Source organism: Malania oleifera, chromosome 2, assembly GCF_029873635.1.
Source record: "Malania oleifera isolate guangnan ecotype guangnan chromosome 2, ASM2987363v1, whole genome shotgun sequence".
In the NCBI taxonomy this organism is placed as follows: Eukaryota; Viridiplantae; Streptophyta; class Magnoliopsida; order Santalales; family Ximeniaceae; genus Malania; species Malania oleifera.
Genome location: NC_080418.1, coordinates 42,093,441 through 42,112,541, shown reverse-complemented (window position 1 = coordinate 42,112,541; position 19,101 = coordinate 42,093,441). Strand labels below are relative to the sequence as shown.

The 19,101-nt window shown below is 35.9% G+C and overlaps 1 protein-coding gene across 1 annotated transcript; it reads left to right on the top strand.

Annotated features, from left to right (window-relative positions):
* Nucleotides 1–757: 757 nt before the first annotated feature.
* LOC131148151 (scarecrow-like protein 14) lies at nucleotides 758–2,782 on the top strand. Its single transcript, XM_058097889.1, has one exon. It carries the CDS (start codon nucleotides 758–760, stop codon nucleotides 2,780–2,782), a length of 2,025 nt encoding a protein of 674 aa, XP_057953872.1.
* The last annotated feature ends 16,319 nt before the right edge of the window (nucleotides 2,783–19,101 follow it).

The window sequence follows — 19,101 nt, the reverse complement described above, 5'->3', positions numbered from 1 at the left end:
AAATATATAAAAATAAAAAATACTAATAAAGCATAAAAATGCTTATCAACCATAGTATTGCAAAATACTTATTAGATGTAATTTTATAAAAATAAATGACTAAACACATCATAAAACAAATAAAACATAATTCAATATTTTTAAATACAAGTAACCTATCAAACATAATGCTAAAAAAATATAAACTAAAATTTTAAAATTTAAATTTTATAAATCAAAATTATAAAGTTGAATTCTAGTTATATAGATAAAGAACACCTAAATTTATACTAGATTTATTTTCTTACTAAATTTAAATTACAAAAGATTTTTTTTTTAATAGTTTTCAAAACTACGGGAGTAGATTGTCATTTTACTAAATTTTAATCCTTTTATTAATTATGATACGCCGAAAGTAATCAATTAACTTTGGGCCGGCAACCACTACTGCCTAGTGCGCCTTGAAGCAGCGCAAGGGACAAAAAAAATCCATGATTTTGATACTCTCTCCTCCCCTGCCGCATTTCGAAAGAAATTCGTTTTTCCTCATTTTTCTCCTTCTCTCTTCACTTTGATTTCATCCTTTATTTTCTTGCTCGCTTTGGTTCATAAATTTATCGTTTGCAATCAAACTCTGGGGAATTCTTTAGTAATTATTTTCTGCAATTGCATAAACGGGTTCAAAATGAATGACGACAGAGTCTACCCCGGCTGACCATTGCCCTGGTTTTTTCACGAACAGACTCACTTTCAGTGACTACTGTTTGATACCAATTTCATGGGTTTGTCTTCCCTTCCACCGGAGCAAGCCCCGGCGTATTTGGCTCCGACGTCGACTGCGAATCCGGATGTAGATTCCGCCGGCGACGATGGCTTTTCTGATCCAGTTTTACAATACATAGCGCAAATGCTTATGGAAGAGGACCAGGACGAGGAGGGTAGCTTGTTGCACGACCCTGCGGCTCTTCGAGCTACCGAGAAATCGTTGTACGAAGCTGTGGGTAAGAAGTATCCTCCCTCCCCTGCCCACCCAACCACTCTCGGCTGTCCTAATAATATTTCCCCTGATTGTAATGTTACCACTAGCAATTATTCTGTTTCTCAGTCTAACACTTCAGAAATGAAAGGCGGGCTCAGTGGGAGTCTCGAAATGCATCAGCCTTTTCTAAGTACACTTAATTTTTGGAATACTATTGGCCGGGGCGAGTACAAACTGCAGTTTCAAAGAGGCCAAGAGGAAGCTAGCAAGTTCCTTCCTCGTGAAAATCTTCTACTTGTTAATTTGGAAAACTCTAACACCAAGTTAACTCCAAAGTCGTCCAAGGACGATGACAGTCCTGATGCAAGTGAGGATGACAGGGTGTATTCGTCTGCTGTCGTGAGGGGAAAGAAGAATCATCAAAGGGAGGATTCGGATGAAGAACGGAGGAGAAGAAAGCAATTGGCGGTTTCGGGCGAAGAGGACGAGTTAACAGAGATGCTTGACAATGTTTTTCTCTTTCCAGCTAAAGAAAATAAGAATATTGTTGAGTCGTTGTCGGGCAGTAGTGTCGGCGAGTCGTTGCCGGTGCAGAATGTGGAAGCTTGTGGGTTTAACCCTGGGAAGGGAGCAAAGAGAACAGGAAATGAAGAGTCAGTTGATTTGAAGGATTATCTTGTTCTGTGTGCACAGGATATCGCTGCTGAAGATTGGAGAACTGCAAAAGAACGATTGGAGGAGATTCGGCTGCACTCTTCTCCCTTCGGAGATGGGTTTCAGAGGTGTGCCCACTATTTTGCCAATGCCCTCGAAGCACGCTTGGCGGGCACTGGTACTCAAATTTATGCTGCTTTGTCATCTAAGATGCCATCAGCTGCGGCCATGCTGAAAGCTTACCGGTCTTTTGTTTCAGTCTGTCCATTTAGAAGGATCTCTTTTTATTTTGCAAATCACCACATTTTGAATTTAGCCAGAAAGGCGAGGGCGATTCATATTATAGATTTTGGTATCTTGTATGGGTTCCAATGGCCCATGGTTATCCAAGATCTCTCAACCTTTGTTGGTGGGCCTCCCATGCTTCGTGTTACGGGGATAGAGTTTCCTGAACCAGGTTTTCGCCCAGCAAGAAAAGTTGGGGACACCGGCCGCCGTCTAGCAACTTATTGTAAGCGCTTTAATGTCCCATTTGAGTATAATGCTATAGCAAAGAAATGGGAAACTATCCAAACTATTGACCTCAAGATTGACAAAAATGAGGTCGTCGTTGTTAATTGCCTGTTCCGACTTGAGGCTGTATGTGATGAGAGTATTTCATTAGATTGTCCGAGGAATGTTACTCTAAACTTAATCCAGAAGATAAATCCAAATATATTCATTCATGGTGTTAATAATGGATATCATAATGCCCCTTTCTTTGTTACACGGTTTCGGGAGACATTCTCTCACTACTTGTCAGTGTTTGACATGATGGATATAAATTTTTCCCGTGAAAGTCAAGACAGATTGATATTTGAAAAAGAGTTTTATGGGATGGTAATGATGAATATTATAGGATGTGAAGGTTCAATGAGGTTTTTCAGACCCGAAACATATAAACAATGGAAGATTCGAAATATGAGAGCTGGGTTTAAGCAGCTCCCACTAGACACAGAACTTATGAATACATTGAAGGTTAAGGTGAAATCTGACTATCACAAAGATTTCTTGATTGATGAAGATGGACAATGGATGCTGCAAGGATGGAAAGGTCGAGTGTTGACAGCTCTCTCTTGCTGGGTTTCAAATGATTCTTTAGAGCATTTTTTAAAAACTCATAATCAGTGAGCTAAGCTAGAAATTATTCTAAAAATATGATTGAATTCATGCCTTATGTCCCATTGGTTCTAGTGGTTTTGTTGATAATATGACAATTTTATTTTTATGCTCTTTGTGGAGAAAATTCTCACCTAGAAAGAAGTATTCATTATAAAGAACAGAGTTGGAACTATGATTTTTGCCGCTAGAAGTTGGCTTGTGGTTGCTTGGATACACTAAATTTGATTTTTATTTTATATAAAACACCTACCCTTTTACCACTTAAGACTAACCTAACTCTCTCATTGCCTTTTGCCTTGAACTTGCAATTGGTAACTACTACAAACAATGTAATGACATTAAGAGAAATGTTTGTAATTTCCGTTGAGCATTGGTAACTTAGACAAAAAAATTTATAAATTTCTTCATGTGGCTTTACCACAATTGGCAAAAATATTTATTAAAAAAAAAAACGTAGCGTACTAACATATATTTGTACATGACCACTTAAATTCAATCACATCATCCCAAAGCTCATTTCAAAATTTTATATATTTTAATGTTGAGTATTCAAGTACAACTTCTAGCATATTAAGATATACAACAAAAAAAAAATGATCGTCACAGTGCATGGCTAAAAATGATGGTGTGTAGCTTATGTAATCCTATGGAGGACTCCTATTTCTTTTTTCAAAGATGATGATTGTTAAGATTGAATTACCGAATTTAATCAAGAACAATGAACAAAAAAAAAAGGCAAACACAAACACACAATAAGCACAAGATAAAACATGGTTCAATTTTAATATCAAACCTACATCCATAGGAGCAAAGGAGTAGGGGAGCATAATTCGATTAAAACTAAATTAATCGAGTAAATTCGGTTGGTTTGGTTTGGTTAAAAATTTATTCAGTTTGATTCGGTTTTCATTTTCATTAAATTTCGATTTTCGATTTAGTTTTTAAGTTTGGTTAAATTAATCAAAAATTATATATATATATATATATATATATATATTTTTTTTATATATATATATATTAAAACATTAAATCGGTTAACCGATATAACCGAAATTTGGTTCGTTCAATTTTGAGTTTGGTTGATATGGAATTTCGGTTTGCTTCGAGTAGTGAGGTTTTTTAATCGAATTGAACGAATGCTCACCCATACCAAGGAGAAAATATTCACCATGAATAGTAAAACATTACGAAAGTAGTCTCTCTCTCACCCAAATTCCAAATAAACTTATGTTTACTTATAGACCACTATACAACTATAGCTTATAATATTTATGTAAGTCCTATGACTAGCACTAGCTAGACATAAATAATGTGGGACTCCAAATATGAGCAAAAAACACAAGAAACTTCAATAAATATCCACCTTGTTTCGAATTTTTCTCCTTCACCACCATGCTCCTCAAAGGGCTTACCTCATTTTGAAAAGATTAATCAAGTTCAAGTAATGCACAAACTTGATTATATGAACTGGCTTAGTCAATGTAGCTACAAGATTATCTTTTGTACTAATCTTCTTGACTTTCATTTTAGCTTGGTGATAACCTCTCGAACAAAAGCGAGACTTGGCATCTGTATGCTAGTCCTCTCATGGCACATATGATCTTGGATCAAGTGTATAGTACTCTGACTATCATAGTAAATTGTACTTCAATCTTTATCAATTCTCATGTCTTTAACCAATGATTTAGTCACCAAGTTTCCTTCACTACTTCTAAAAGAGCCATGTACTCTGCCTTAGTTGTTGACAAGGCTACTATTGATTGCAAAACTGCCTTTCAATTGATGTTATTTCCAAGAAAAGTGAAAACATAACCTATCAAGGACCTATGCTTGCCCAAGTCACCTGAATAATCCAAAACTGAATATACCAACAATTGTCTTTCACTTGCCATAAACCAAGCCATAATCCATTTGATTACTTAGTAGTGCCTCTTCCTAAGGCAATGCATATATTTGCTCACTACACAAATAGCCGACTCACTCTAAAAACCTTAGAGAATAACTCCCAAATATAAGAGTGTCACTAAGTAGTAAGGGAATTCCCTAAGTTTAAGTTCAAATTTAACTATTATTAAAAATAAAGAAGAATTAAGCACTACGATTAATTAAAAATGTTTGAAAAATAAGGTGAACTCCCAAGAGGGGGGTGAATTGGTTTTCTTAAAATTTCTTTACTTACTTTGTATTTAAAGATTCCTTAGTTGAAATTTAATCTCAACAATATATATATATATATACTTTCAGCAAGTTATCAATAATCTCAATACTATTGATGATAAATTAAATTTAATAAATTTTCAATCTCAAGTTTAAACCTTTGATGTTAATACTCAGCTGATTAAATTTCAAAAATCATATTATAATGATATATAAATAAAACTCAAATTTTAAATTCAATACTCAGATTTTATTTCTTTACTTCAATTAATGAAATATAAGTTTCAGATATTTGATTTTTGAAAAAGTTTAAGTTTAAGAAACCTTGCAGCTGTTTTGTTATTCAAAAATCAGAACTTTGATGATTTTATCAAACCAAACAATTAACTAATGTGATGAGGATTGGCATGCGTTATCTCTTCCTTTTGCAAATGTTCTGATAGGTGGACGACCTCCAGATGTTTATGCTCTTCGCCGACATGATGACCACCTTTCGTTTGCCGACATGGTGACACATGGACGGCCCCCGGATGTCCACATATACTTGAAGACTTTATGGAAATACTTGAACATTTTTCAGCACAAAGAAGCCCAAGTTGTGATTTTGCAATTCCAAGATCAATACCCTGGCCTTGTGGGGCCCACGTGGACCTATTGGGCCCCACACGACTCATCTAGGTCCCACATAGCTTGGACCTCCCTTTTGATTTTATTTTATTTAGTTAATTACACTATGAGTTGTTAAGTATTTATTTTATGAGGGGATTGAGTGATTAATAAGTTTGAATAGTCAACATTAAAGTGAGTCATCCTTCATGCCTATATGGGGAGGTTTAGGTCATTTATCATTTAGGTTTTTACTTTCCTATATAAATTGCTATTGTAAACACTGGAAGGAAGCCAAGTATTATTATTGAATGAAAAAAGTTCTTCCTTTGTAAAGGTCTTGAAGCTTTGTTCCGATCCTTGCGATTAAGTGGCAAGAGGCTACGACGTTCTCCTCGGAGATCAGTTGGTGTGAGACCAACAACCTACCGAGCATCTATCTATCATAATCCATCCATCACATCTACACCATCTTAGGTCATGGTGTAGATGTGAGCATAAAAATTCTTGTGATTTATAAACCATTTGAGCATAAAAATTCTCTTTCATTTCATTTGTTTTAACATTTTGGCATAAGAAACAAACTTCATGACATAAATTTTTTGAGGCAAGAGAAAAGAATTTTAATTTTAAAATTTTTTCTTGCGAGACAAAAATAAAATAAAGATTTCTCTTTTGAAACAAATTAAAATAAATTAAATACTTAAAGTTCAAGCAAGCAAATATTTTCTTGGTTTAGCATCTATGCACACTTCATAATATAACCAAAGAAAATCAATCACATAAATCCCATGAAGATTGAACATATAAAACAGGGATCATGTGGAGAAATAAAGAACTTGTGGAAAAGGAATATATTTTCATTTAAAATATTCAATAAAATCATCATAATTGATCACAAGCCACAAAGAGTTCTAAATAGATCTAAGCCAAAAGTGTTGGTGAGCAAAACATGATAGAAATTTAACTTTGAAAGCTCCCTCTATTAATTTGAATACATTCTTAGATGAAATGAAGTACATATACCTATTAACTATTAATTTCATTAAGCAAACCAAGTAGTATAAGCAATCATTTAAAGCATTTGATCAGTATAGTTGTCCTAATAGGTTACGTAGGCATCAGAAAATACATATTAAGGCATACAATAATGTCCATAACCAATAACACTTCATATCAATTCATAGAGCTTTTAAGAGTTGGATATGATGTTCAGGGTTTTAAGAAGAGCCTCAATATTCAAAAAGCAAAAGTGATGCATGTGAGTCCTTTGTGCTCTTTATCTAAGAATGGAGCTGAGCTCCCTTATGTATGTTCTCATGCATGTGATTTCTAATTAATGATGAGATTTAGTTATCTATTCATTTGATTCACTCATCATTTCAAGAACATTTTGAGATGCATTATATCATTGTCATTTTGGTACATAGTTTTGTTTTGGAAAATTTCACGAAATTTCGACAGCATGCCAACTGTAAAAGAGCATTTTCCCATATAAACATCTACCAAAAACTTGATAGATTCAAGCAAGTAATTAGAATAATTTGCATCATGCAGATATCATTCAGTTCAAGCATGCAAGAACCTAAAATCCACTACTAGCATGCAATTCTCATCATTGCATCCACCATGCAGGAGGCATTCAATACAAGCTTGCATTAAGGTAGCTCAATCAACAATTCATACGAAATAAAAGTGTCCACAATTTTAATCATTCGGTGCATTATGGATAGTGGATTGTAGTGTTGTTCATCTAAGGCATATAAAATCATGAGAGCATTTAAATTTGAAAGACATGAAAGAGAAATGCTCCCCATGAGCTATGCACTAACATCATTTTACGCCTTTATCTATTTATCAAGTTCTTATCTAAGTGTTTTAAGATTTTCAATGATTTAAACTTGACCTTTGAGTGCTTTAGGCTTATCAGACCAAAAAGTCATAAATAATTGTTCTTCAAAGTCATAAGCCTGTAATGCCTCTTTTCTTATGAATTTCAATGTGTGAGAGGCACAAGAATGGATGGCTTTAACTTTAATTGCTCGAGCACAAGTTTCTTAGATGTTTGATTTTCATTTTAATTGAAACCTAGGCAATCATCTTAGCCATTCGACACCTTTCCAAGGAAATGAAGCTCTAAATGATTTGACTTTTTATTTAAGAGCTTATGAAGCAGAGTTTGGATAAATACTCTTAACAATTAAATTTTCTTTAAGTTCATAAGAGTATTCAGGTGAAGCAAGACATTATTCAGATTGAACAAGCTTAAGATATGTGCTAACAATTTTGGCAAAGAGCATTTAGGAAGAATATGAATTTTTGAATGTTGCTCTCTGGGTATTTCCCATTTCCCCCAAATAAAGGGTATCCTCTAGATATGATCGTAGATAGGAGCAAGGATACGACCTGGCGAATGAATGAATCTTTATCGGATGTGATCGTGGTTGGTAAAAAGTTCCTATGGAAGAGATGAATTAAACTCAGATAGGATAAAACACTGAAATTTTCCTATTGGCTTGCTTCTCTATGGTTCTTAGTGTAATAATAGTGTAGTGAGTGCATATACTAAGATTTGACATTTTACGCCCAAACCACTTCCCAAGTCTAGAGTCATCACTACCCCCTATAGCTAATCCTAAATGCTAAGGAAGAATTGTGTGATCATGTAATTTCTATTTGAACAAATTCTTCCTTGAATTTCAAGGGGTTTGCTTTCTTAACAATCCATACCATTTTTCTGTCTTTGATTCTCGATGGGTTAGGAGTTGGTGATTCTTTGACTTTCCATACTCATTTGGGTTTCACACCTTTTCTTTTAAATGGGCAATCAAATTTTATGTGCCCTTTCTTTTTACACAAGATGCAGGCGGTGTGAGTATATGGACCGGAGGAGGTACTAACATAATGTTCAAATTATCTTACAAAGTACCCCATGTATAGGTTCTTCCTTTTCCTATTTTCAATTCCATTAAAACCTATACCTTTTTTATCTAAGGTCATATTTCGTGAACCTAGGAGCTTGTCAAAGTTTCCTTTACCCCTAGTGAATATATGGATGACCTTAGCTTGGTCCTCAATTTTTCTTTCCAGACCTTGAATTTTTAGATCTTTAAAACCCTTGCAAACACCTTGTAATTTTATGAATTCTTTGGTCATCGTGTTTGCTTTATACTCTAGTGCAGATATTTGAAGATCATATCTAAATTTCTCCTACTCTTCTTGAAAAACAATTTTGGGAAAAACATTTTGAGGGTTTCTTGAAAAGCTTTGAGCATATTTTTACACTCATATTTTCTACATAAAAGCTTTCTTATATTTGATATTTCAAAAGTCTTCTTAAGCATCAAATTTAAATTTCTCTTACTCTTCTTTTGAAAAATCTTTTAGAGAAAATATTTTTGAGTTATCCTTAAAAGGCTATAGCATATATTCACACTCATATATATTTCTTGAAAGCCTTCATACATTTAATATTTCAAAGGTCATTTGAGAAAAATCATTTCTACCAAACTCTATTGAGCCTCACATTTCAAATAATTTGAGAGTGCATTTAGATATATTTTTTCATTGTACAAATCTGCTTGTGAAGAAGCCTTCATTGTACGCAAATTTCATTTTCATTCATACTCTTTGCGGTACAGGTTGTGAACTGTGGCCAAGTGAGGGGATATCACTTGGAGAGGTGGCTCCGCCTGTAAGGAGTGGTGTTGACTTTTTGAGTCTGATCCCTGTTTTTCATGCTGTCAAAACACATGTTTCTTATGTGTGTATTTAGCATATGAACAGATCCATTAACTTGACATACACATAAGGAAACAACGATGGAAGCTTGCAGGACTTAAAGACTATACGATCAAGCATTCCATGAAGTTAGAAGAGCAAAATGACGAAGAAGACGTTTATTTTATGTAATTGCAGTTAATTTTTATATCTCTGATTTGTAATAATGCATGCATCTACATGATATAGATTATATGCTCAAATGGCCGAAGTTTGACCATAGAGAACCAAATGACCTTAAAGCTCCCTTCAGTCGACCGAAGGTCGACTAATGCTGGATTTTTTCAGTGTCCTCAAATGACCTAGAATGACCCTAAGACACTCACACATGCATATATATATATGGTTAAGTGGAATGAGTGTTTATATAAGTGAAAAGAACCTAAATGCACTTAAGTTGCATGTTCGGTCGACCGTACTAGATAATACAAAATCCTCCCAGTCGACCGAACCGGTATAGGGTCAACAGTTTGACCACAACCCGATCAACCGAGACATGGTCAGTATATTCCACCTGGTCGACCGAACTCCCTATAAGTCAACCGAACTTGGGACATTATGTCCGGTCGACCGAACTTGTAGTTCAATATATGCTCGATCGACCAAACTTAAAGTAACTCGATCAACCGAACCTGACATTCGGTCGACCGGAGCTCTCTGGTTGGAATTTTTTAAAAGTTCTAAAATGTCATTAAAATTTAATTAAACTTTTCCAAAATGTCAAGCGTGTCCCTCAACGGTCAGATTTGTTGAAAATCTATAAATACCCCATCCATAACTCAGATTAACAACTTTGATTAACCCAAATTTTCTTTCTAATCCATTGTTAATCAAAGTTCCCCAAAAATTTTTTTTATTGTTTAAATCATTATTTTGGGGCCAAATTTTTATACAAAAATTTCCAACTCTCTTCTCCTTCATTTCAAAATTACTCTTGAAGAGAGTATCTTTATTTTTACGTGCTTACTCTCACTTATTCTTTACGCTTGAAAATCTTTTTGAGAGCATAGCTTTGGTTTCTCCTCATTATTTTCATGATAAATATTTTTAGGAGAATTTATTTATTGCACAAATATTTTATTGAACTTAAATTCCTAGATTCTCCATATGTTTCTTATTTACAAAAATATTTATAGGAGAACATAATACTCATTTTTCATACACATTCTATTTGTGCAAAAATTATTGAAAGAGCAAAACCCTAGGTTCTCCTATATTATTGTTGAAACATCTTTTTGGATAACACTTTTTATTAATATTTAAATATAGTTAATCACCCTTACTCCCCTAAGCATTGTTTTATATCATTGGAGTGCGTATTTTTATTAAGCTTATTGTGTAGATTTCTACTTGTGTTTTTTGGAAGCATTTTCATGTACAAAAATGGTTTTAATGTATTGGTTGGGTTCAGCCCATTAATTGAACTGGGGAGTCTCGGCCCTATAAATAAGACTAGTTCGATTTAGCCCGAAATTGAACTATGGAGTCTTAGCCTCGTAAGTGAGACTAGTTCGACTCAGCCTAGTAATTGAGCTAGGGTTTTCCTCGCCCCATAAGGAGAGGATGTAAAAGGCTTCTACTCCGCCTGGTTAAGTGAGTAGGTATGGTGGAATCCTTGGGGATATGCCCAAGGTGGGGACGTAGGCCAGTTTGGCCGAACCTCAATAACAAATCTTGTATCTCTCTCCATCTTATTTAAGTTCCTGCACTTAAATTTCAGCATGTGTATGAATGGTTGTTTAATGTCTTAATTATTTACATACACGCATTTAATTTAAATAAGATATACTGCGCACGTGTATGTTTGCTTTCAGTGTTAAAATCATTTTACATACACATGTATATGTTGAATGGGATATGATACATGGTGAATCGGTGAAACGTTTAAATTAGTCGAAAAGTTTTCAAAAACCCAATTCACCCCCCTCTTGGGATCACACCAATTCCAACAAGTGGTGTACTGAGCGTGGGTTATCGCTTGGAGAGGTGGCTCCGCCTATAAGGAGTGGACTGAGTGAGGGAATATTACTCATAGAGGTGGTTCCATCTATAAGGAGTGTGTAAGTGGTTGCTCCGTGTTAGAATTGGTGTATTCCCAAGAGAAGGGGGGGGGTGAATTGGAATTTTAAAATTTTCTCCTAGGTTGAACTAGATGTCAATTGAGTATAACAACCTAGGGTCTTTCTATCCAGTTCCAAATACGCCGATAAATATAATATGCGAAAATTTAAATCAAGCACATCATTCATATAATAACATACACGTGCAATAAATATAAAGTACGACAATATACACAAACACACGATATGTTATTGGGGTTCGGCCAACTGTGCCTACATCCTCGCCTCTAGTTCGGAAGCCCGAGGATTCCACTAATAGCTCTCTTAAGGGTGGAGCGACACCGATTACAACCAGGTAAATTAGCACAGGGCTGACCTCAACCTTAACCAGGTCAATTAGTGGGACTGACCTCAACCTACATGCCTTAACAGGATGGTGCACCTAACTTTCCTAACAGGATCTAAGCCAATCCGGGACTATTCCAGGGCTAGTCTTCCTCTTCAGGCCCGTGCTTAGAAATACAACAGGTGTGTATTACAATCAAATGGTACAGTGATTGTGCTTTCGTGTAAAGCAGATATGTACCCAAATACACACAATTACATACACCACAAATGATATGATATGTAAGCTCAGTGTGGTCCAAAAACTCAAGATATATATATATATATATATATATATATATATATTTACTATTAGTGTAATAAGTGCATGAGAGTATCAATCAAGCAATCTTTGTATCACAAGATATTCAGGCAAGATGTTCACACAAAGATGCTAGCCAAACAATATATATGCATATTTCAATGAACGGGTTTTCTCAATCGTATGATGCTCTAGTAATGTATATGTTTGGTTTGTAAATAGATATTCAATCTTTGTATTCAGCAAAGGATATGTGAGTTAATGAATAGTGCAACAAAGATTTTATCACATGAACAAATATCTCTTCAAATATTTTTTCAAGATAAAGGCACAATAGATATTTGAAAATGTTTGACAGGTCTTTGCAATCCAAAAACAAATACAAACTTCTCAAGATATTGCAATGAATATGCAATACTCAGAAGTTTTATATAAGTCTTCTTAGGAGAGACTTAATAACAAAGTCCCCTAAGAACACTTAGGTCTAGCTCTCGTAAAAATCAAATCAATCTAATTAGAATGGGAGAGCAAACCTTTCTAATCAAGCACTCAATCAACTTACAGAGAGTTTGAGCAATAAGAGAAGGTAAGTATGAGTGGTTGGGGTTTAGATATGAGTATTATAGGATTTGAAAATTTTAGAGAATTTCCCCTAATCAAAGTGGCTAATGTCTTGTTAATTTGCACAAATGATCTCATATATATAGACATGAGAAGAGATATGACCGTTAGGGACCTATTGGGTATTATTAGGAAAGTTTAATAACATTTCAAATACTTTAACCCTGTTTAAAAAATGTTTAAGCGCGGTAAAAATTAGGGCAACCCAAGAGGTTCGGTCGATCAGAACAGTTTCGGTCGACCAGAGTTCATATGGTTCGGTCAACCAGGGCATTTTTGAATTGAAGACTCGGTCGATCGTAAGTGAGCGATTTCCCATTTCTTCGAGGTTTCGTCAACCGGACCATTTTGAATTGGCCGGTTCAGTCGACTAGACCATTAGGATTTTTTCCAAGGACCCTCGGTCGACCAGGTAGTTGGAGTACAAAATTGGCTCGGTCGACCAGATGGTCAAATTGTTGACCAGAGAGGATTTCGGCCGACCGGGGGATTTAAACTACTTTGGTTTGGTCGACTAAGGCCTTGGTCAACTATTGACCCAGGCCTGTTTCGATCGACCGGGACAGAATGAACTGTCAAGGCTGGTCGACCGAAAGTGCACAATGTGTGCATTTCGATCCAGTCTTGAAACATACAAACCCTATTCAAGTGCCTAATACATGCAAGTGCAAAGGTGAGTGTCCTAAGGTCACTTGGGGTCAACTTTTGAAGACGCCGAAAAAGTCTGGTGTCAATCGACCGAAGGGAAAAACCTAAGGTCTTTCTAAGGTCATTTTTCATTTACGGTTTGTTTAAGCTTACGTATTATCATGCATGTGATGTGTGTGAGCTTATGACAAACCAAATATCCTATTTACTATTACAGACCCTTTGCATATGAATTAAATACAATACAATCGATAAATGAGTTTTCAGCTTTAGTTCCTCTTTGTGCACATCTCGATCTTTAACAATTTTAGTTCATACACAAAACCTCAAATACTCATTTGATATAATGAGTATTTTTCATAATTAAAATCGGGCATGACCAATAAGGTCAACATTCTCCCTCTTTTTGATGATAACAAATATGATTAGCAAAAATATAGGGTTAAGCCAAAGAAGGCTCCCCCTCACAATATGCATCCAATTTATGTTTAAACACAAGTCCTTTTACCCATTATTTTTGCCTCTTTCCATCTCCCCCTTTTGGCAATAGCAAAAAGGGTCATTTGAATTAAATTCCTAGGCAATGGGTAAGAATTACAGTTATACAAGAAGAATTTTGGAAAGATTTAGAAAAAATTTCGACAGAGTGCCGTTTGTAAATCGGACTTTCCAAAAGACATCCTGTATAATCGTAACCTGTTTGAGTTTAAATTTCTTAGAAATTTATTCACAACTATTCAAACAATTCAGTATGGTCCAATACTCAAATATATATGTTCAAGTTATCATTAAATGGACAATTTGTTCATCACATATAATATATGCAATAGAAGTATAAAGTATGCACATAATCAATAATTAACTTTCACAAGGACTAAAGCAGGAGGACTAGTTGATCATTAGTATCAGTTGCTAAGACTTGGAAAGTTCCCATGAGAGAGCTCCCATTAAGTTTATGCAAGTTATGAAACAATTACTTTAAATGTGTATATATATATATATATATATATATATATATATATGTGTGTGTGTGTGTGTGTGTGTGTGTGTGTGTGTGTGTGTGTGTGTGTGTGTTTGTGTGTGTGTGTGTGTGCACAATCAACTCCATAGAATGTAACATTTCAATGCAAATGAATCAATTGTGACATATTGAGATTTTGCACACACAAAAAGTAATGTTTTAATTATTTGGGCGAATGTTTACAGAAAATTCGGCAGCATGCCAGCTGTAAACAGGACATTTCCCAAATTTTACCCGCACAAAAATGATTCTCAAACAAGAAGTATCAGAAGAGTAAGGCATGCGAGAACGTATCATCTACCAGTAGGCAATTCTCTACAACTGCATCCACCATGCAGTAGGCATTCTATACAATTCATGCATTTCAATAGAATATAATCATTTAACCACAAGAACATGCAAGTCAAGGTACTGCTGATATATATCATAATCAAATAGGGTGGTATATCGTAATATCTGTATGAGAATATAAAAAAAAGTAAAAGTTGTTTTTATTTAGTACATACCAGATGATATAAGATAAAATATAAAAAATCAAAGCCACGCAATCTAATCTGTAGACAACTCCGGAGTCTAGAACTCCCCTCCATCATCTCCTCCATCACCACCGTCACTGGCATCAAAGTCAAAGTCCATGGTCATCCTGTCCCTCTCATCCCGCATCTCTTGAATGCGGTCGTTCAGTTCGCTGAAGCTGACTGTCATGGACCTCTCTAAATATGTAAAGCGACTGGCAGTAGAGATGGAGAACTGTTGGAACTCCTCACGAAGTGTAGTGGATGACGATGCCAAGTCGCGCAGATCTGACTGGACTGATCCTCGAAACTGTGCGAACGAGTCAGACAGACTGGTGATAGTAGCCATAAGATCCACATTTGATGGTTGTGGAGGCCGTGGTGGCTCTTCCAGGACCTCTTCCTGTGCTGCTGCTCACCTGGAAGGCACCCAGATGTTCCCAACAAGCTCGTATCCCATCAGTCTTAGGGTCACGCCAGAGAAGATATCAGCAGGTTGTCTCCTCTTCAGTGAAGCCACATTTGAGTTCGTGACTCCAATATTCCTAAACAACTTGTTCAGGATGCCCCTATACAACATTATAATTCGGTGGCCAATCGTCTTGGCCATCATCCATCGGATTATCAGGCTGGGCAGATCCAATCTCTTTCGAGCAACAGACACCACATGATGAAGCAATCCAAAAATGATACGTGCACTCTAGACCCTGCCTTGGGCAGGACATTATACGTGATCAAGTGGTGCACAACCTTAGCTTCTAATGTGAACTATCTGTACTATGGAGGATGGTTTTGGCTAGCAGTGCCAGGGTCAGACAGGGTCAGGTTTGCGAATATAGCGACTGTGAATTCCTATTCGAAGATCCAGGAATTTACCACATTGGGGCACTCGAAGTCTCCACGGTCAATATCAAGGACATCTGAGATATACTGGGCGTCAAAATGCACATCTGTCCTCAATACACGGGAGAAGTACCCGTTTTCATCGTTACCCAAATTTGCGTAAAACATTCTAACATAGGTTGGGTAATGACCCCTAGGCTGGTAGGAAATAAACGTTTTCTACCCCTGATGCTCGAACATATCCATTACGTTGCTAAAGTATTGATTCATGAAGTCTAGATCGAGGATCTTACATAATATTGCCTCCTTGGGACAGAACTCCCGTATGTATCTGACTTTGCACCTCTCTGAAATGAAGTACTCATCCTCGGCGTGTGCAATGTCGTGGGCTTTAATGTGTGCCATGGCGGCAAGGATGTGAGGCTTGGATGCTTGGAAATACAAGGAAGGTGTAGTGATCCTAAATATATATATATATATATATATATATATATGTAAGTTTATCTTAAACCTTATATAAAGCTTCTTTAGGAAGCTTCTCTACATCCAATTTCAAATTGGATTGTAGAGTCATCTACGCCTCACATCTCTCTGTCTCTCTCTCTCTCAATTCGTCTGTCTTTCATTTCTCTCATCTCGTCGTCTTTTCTCTCCCACTCTCCTCCACCTCGTCTCCATTATTCGGCCGATCAAATATCCGAAAATACCATTGGACTCTGCTCGCCACCACCGACATTTCTATTGGAGTGGATTTATCGTGGGAGCGGCGTAGGCATATCTCCTAGGGTAAGGCTAAATCTCAAACTTACCTCAATTTGTCTTAAATTATAAGCCCCATTAACAAACGAAAATTACCATGAGACTCGTGGGGAGATTCTTTACAATCTAACCAGAGCGAGCTTTCGAATTGGAGCTCCGAGGTACCAATCCTAAATCGGGGGTAAGTTTGATAATTTAGAATTTTATTAGGCTATTTAGGGTATTCAAAACTTAAGAAAATTTTAGGGAAATTTTTTCTAGGAATTATGACGAATAATATGATGAAATTTGAATTCCAGGGTTTAGGTATTTTTGAATGCCCGGGGCGTAGGCTGGGGTGGGGTGTTAGCGGACTTTTTGCAGGAATCAGGTAAGGGGATTAAGTTAAGTCAGGAATTTTATTTAATTTGAACCGATTAAATTAATATATTTATTTATTTATTCATTTGAGAATTTAAATACTATTTTGAAAACCAACCATTCAAAATGGGTTTTATAAACGTAGGATATACGGTATGATATTTTTGAATAAAATGAACAGTGGAAAGATTGTTTATTTATATATATATGTTAGAATGTGGAAAATTGTGTGGCAGATGATTTAATTTGTATGGATTATTGTATATCTGGATTTGGGATTTTGAAATACTAGAATTGTTGTGAAAAATACTGGAAATGCTTATGAAAATATTGGAACTGTTTATGAAATACAAGGGTTTGAACTAACGGCTAGTGGTCGGGTATTGTTTGATTGGCCAAGGGCCAAGATTATTATTTGACGGCTGAGGGCCGAGTTTTAATTGATGGCTATATGCCGGATTGTGTTTTTGGTCGGGGCCGGGTTTTTGGAATAACAGGAAATCTATATGAATTAATGTTTTAAATGATATTTTCTATTATCTAAATTACATGATATGCTTTAGCAACCCTGGGGACCAGTGTAGTGTGAGCACGGTACCATTGCTAGAGATTTTTTATGTGGTCGTGTGCGCCCGCACCTGTGTTGAGAGGTGTAGGGTGGCCTTGTTCGATTTGCCTACGTGAGGAGAATGCACCATTGGGTGAGGGCAATCGGACCAGCAGTTGTAGCTGCGTGTACTCGCAGAGTATGTTAGTAGAGAGTATGGATGATTACTGTCTGGGTGGATCCCTCAGGACATTATTCCAGCCTTCGGGCCACACAACCCGTGTCATGGGGATGTAAATGGCGTGTTTGTCACAGGAAGTGTTTTATATGCATATCTGTTAATTTATGTGAATACGGTTAATTAATAAGATAATTTCGAGAGCTTACTGAGAAAGGTGAGTGCCCTGGTAGCAGTAATGGTACTAGAGTAGAGGGAAGCTACTTGTATGGGCGAGTAATCTTCCCCATCCTCGACTAATTGTGTGTGTGAGTGTAAAATAAGAATGTTTTCATAAATGTATTTATTTGTTTAGTGAACTGATTACACTAAATGCATGCTGGCCACACACTGACATTAACTTAGTCTTTCCTTTACTAAGCTGTGCCTCACCCCTACTTTACAAACTATCTTTTCAGGAAATCCTAGAGATCGGGTCTAGCGGGCTAGAGGAGCCGGGTTAGTGGTGTAAATTTATGTAGGTAGTGTGTAGATAGAGATTTTAATTTTGTTTAGTTTTATGGGATGTAGTTATATGGAAATGGATACTTTTGTGTATAAAGATAGTTAGAACTCTGGTAATGTAATTTGAGGATTTTATATTTTATTTCCTCTGCGTATATATGTTTTATATTTGATGAATAAGGTATTAGGTACACTGACGTCACTGTGCCTACGTCCCCACCTTGGCTACACCAGCACAAGGATTACACTATAAGTTCACTTAACGGGTGCAGCGGCACCGTTTACAATCAAGTCAATTAAAGGGGCTGACCTCAACCAACACGCCTTACCAGGATGATGCACATAACTTTCCTAACCAAGTTTATGCCAGTCTGGGACTATTTACCAGGGCTAGTCTCCCTCTTCAGACCTGTGCCTGGAATACAATCAATGTGTATAAAATTTGTACATGAAAATATGCTTCTTACATAAGTAGGTATGTGTACGTACCAGTACAACTCAATATAATCAATGCACCTCAATGATGTAAGAATTATAAGTTCGGTGCTCTACGTGTGCAATCAACACTCAATATTATGGATAATATGAAATATGCACAAGAGTGTATAAACAGGATTTTCTTTGAAACACAATACAAAATATTTCAATGCATGCTTAGGGTTTCAAACATGCTAATCAGAGTATTCAAACAACCTCAAAAATATTTTCTTAAATGTATCTATCACAAAAGTTGTTTGAAATCTAGTTTTGTAAAATATTATGCACACAAAACTAAAGCTATAGGAATCTTGCAATGACAATGCAAAGATCCTTAAGCTTATGAGTTTATCCCAACACAAGATTTTATCAATAAAAATTTGTGGGATAAACTATGCCAAACTCCTCAAAATCAATATCAAATATTCAAGTAGGACAATGGAAGTATTAACTATATCGAATAAGCACTAGCACACAAAATATACTCACAATACTAAGACGTATCAAGGGAATGAATATATGAGAGTATTTGGAGTCGAATAGGAAAAAATAGGTTTTTGAGATTCAGAGGATATTTGCTAATTGTTTTTCTAATCTTATACTAAT

Coding starts and splice junctions, on each gene's coding strand:
- LOC131148151 (XM_058097889.1), top strand. CDS start 758: ATGGGTTTGTCTTCCCTTCCACCGGAGCAAGCCCCGGCGTATTTGGCT.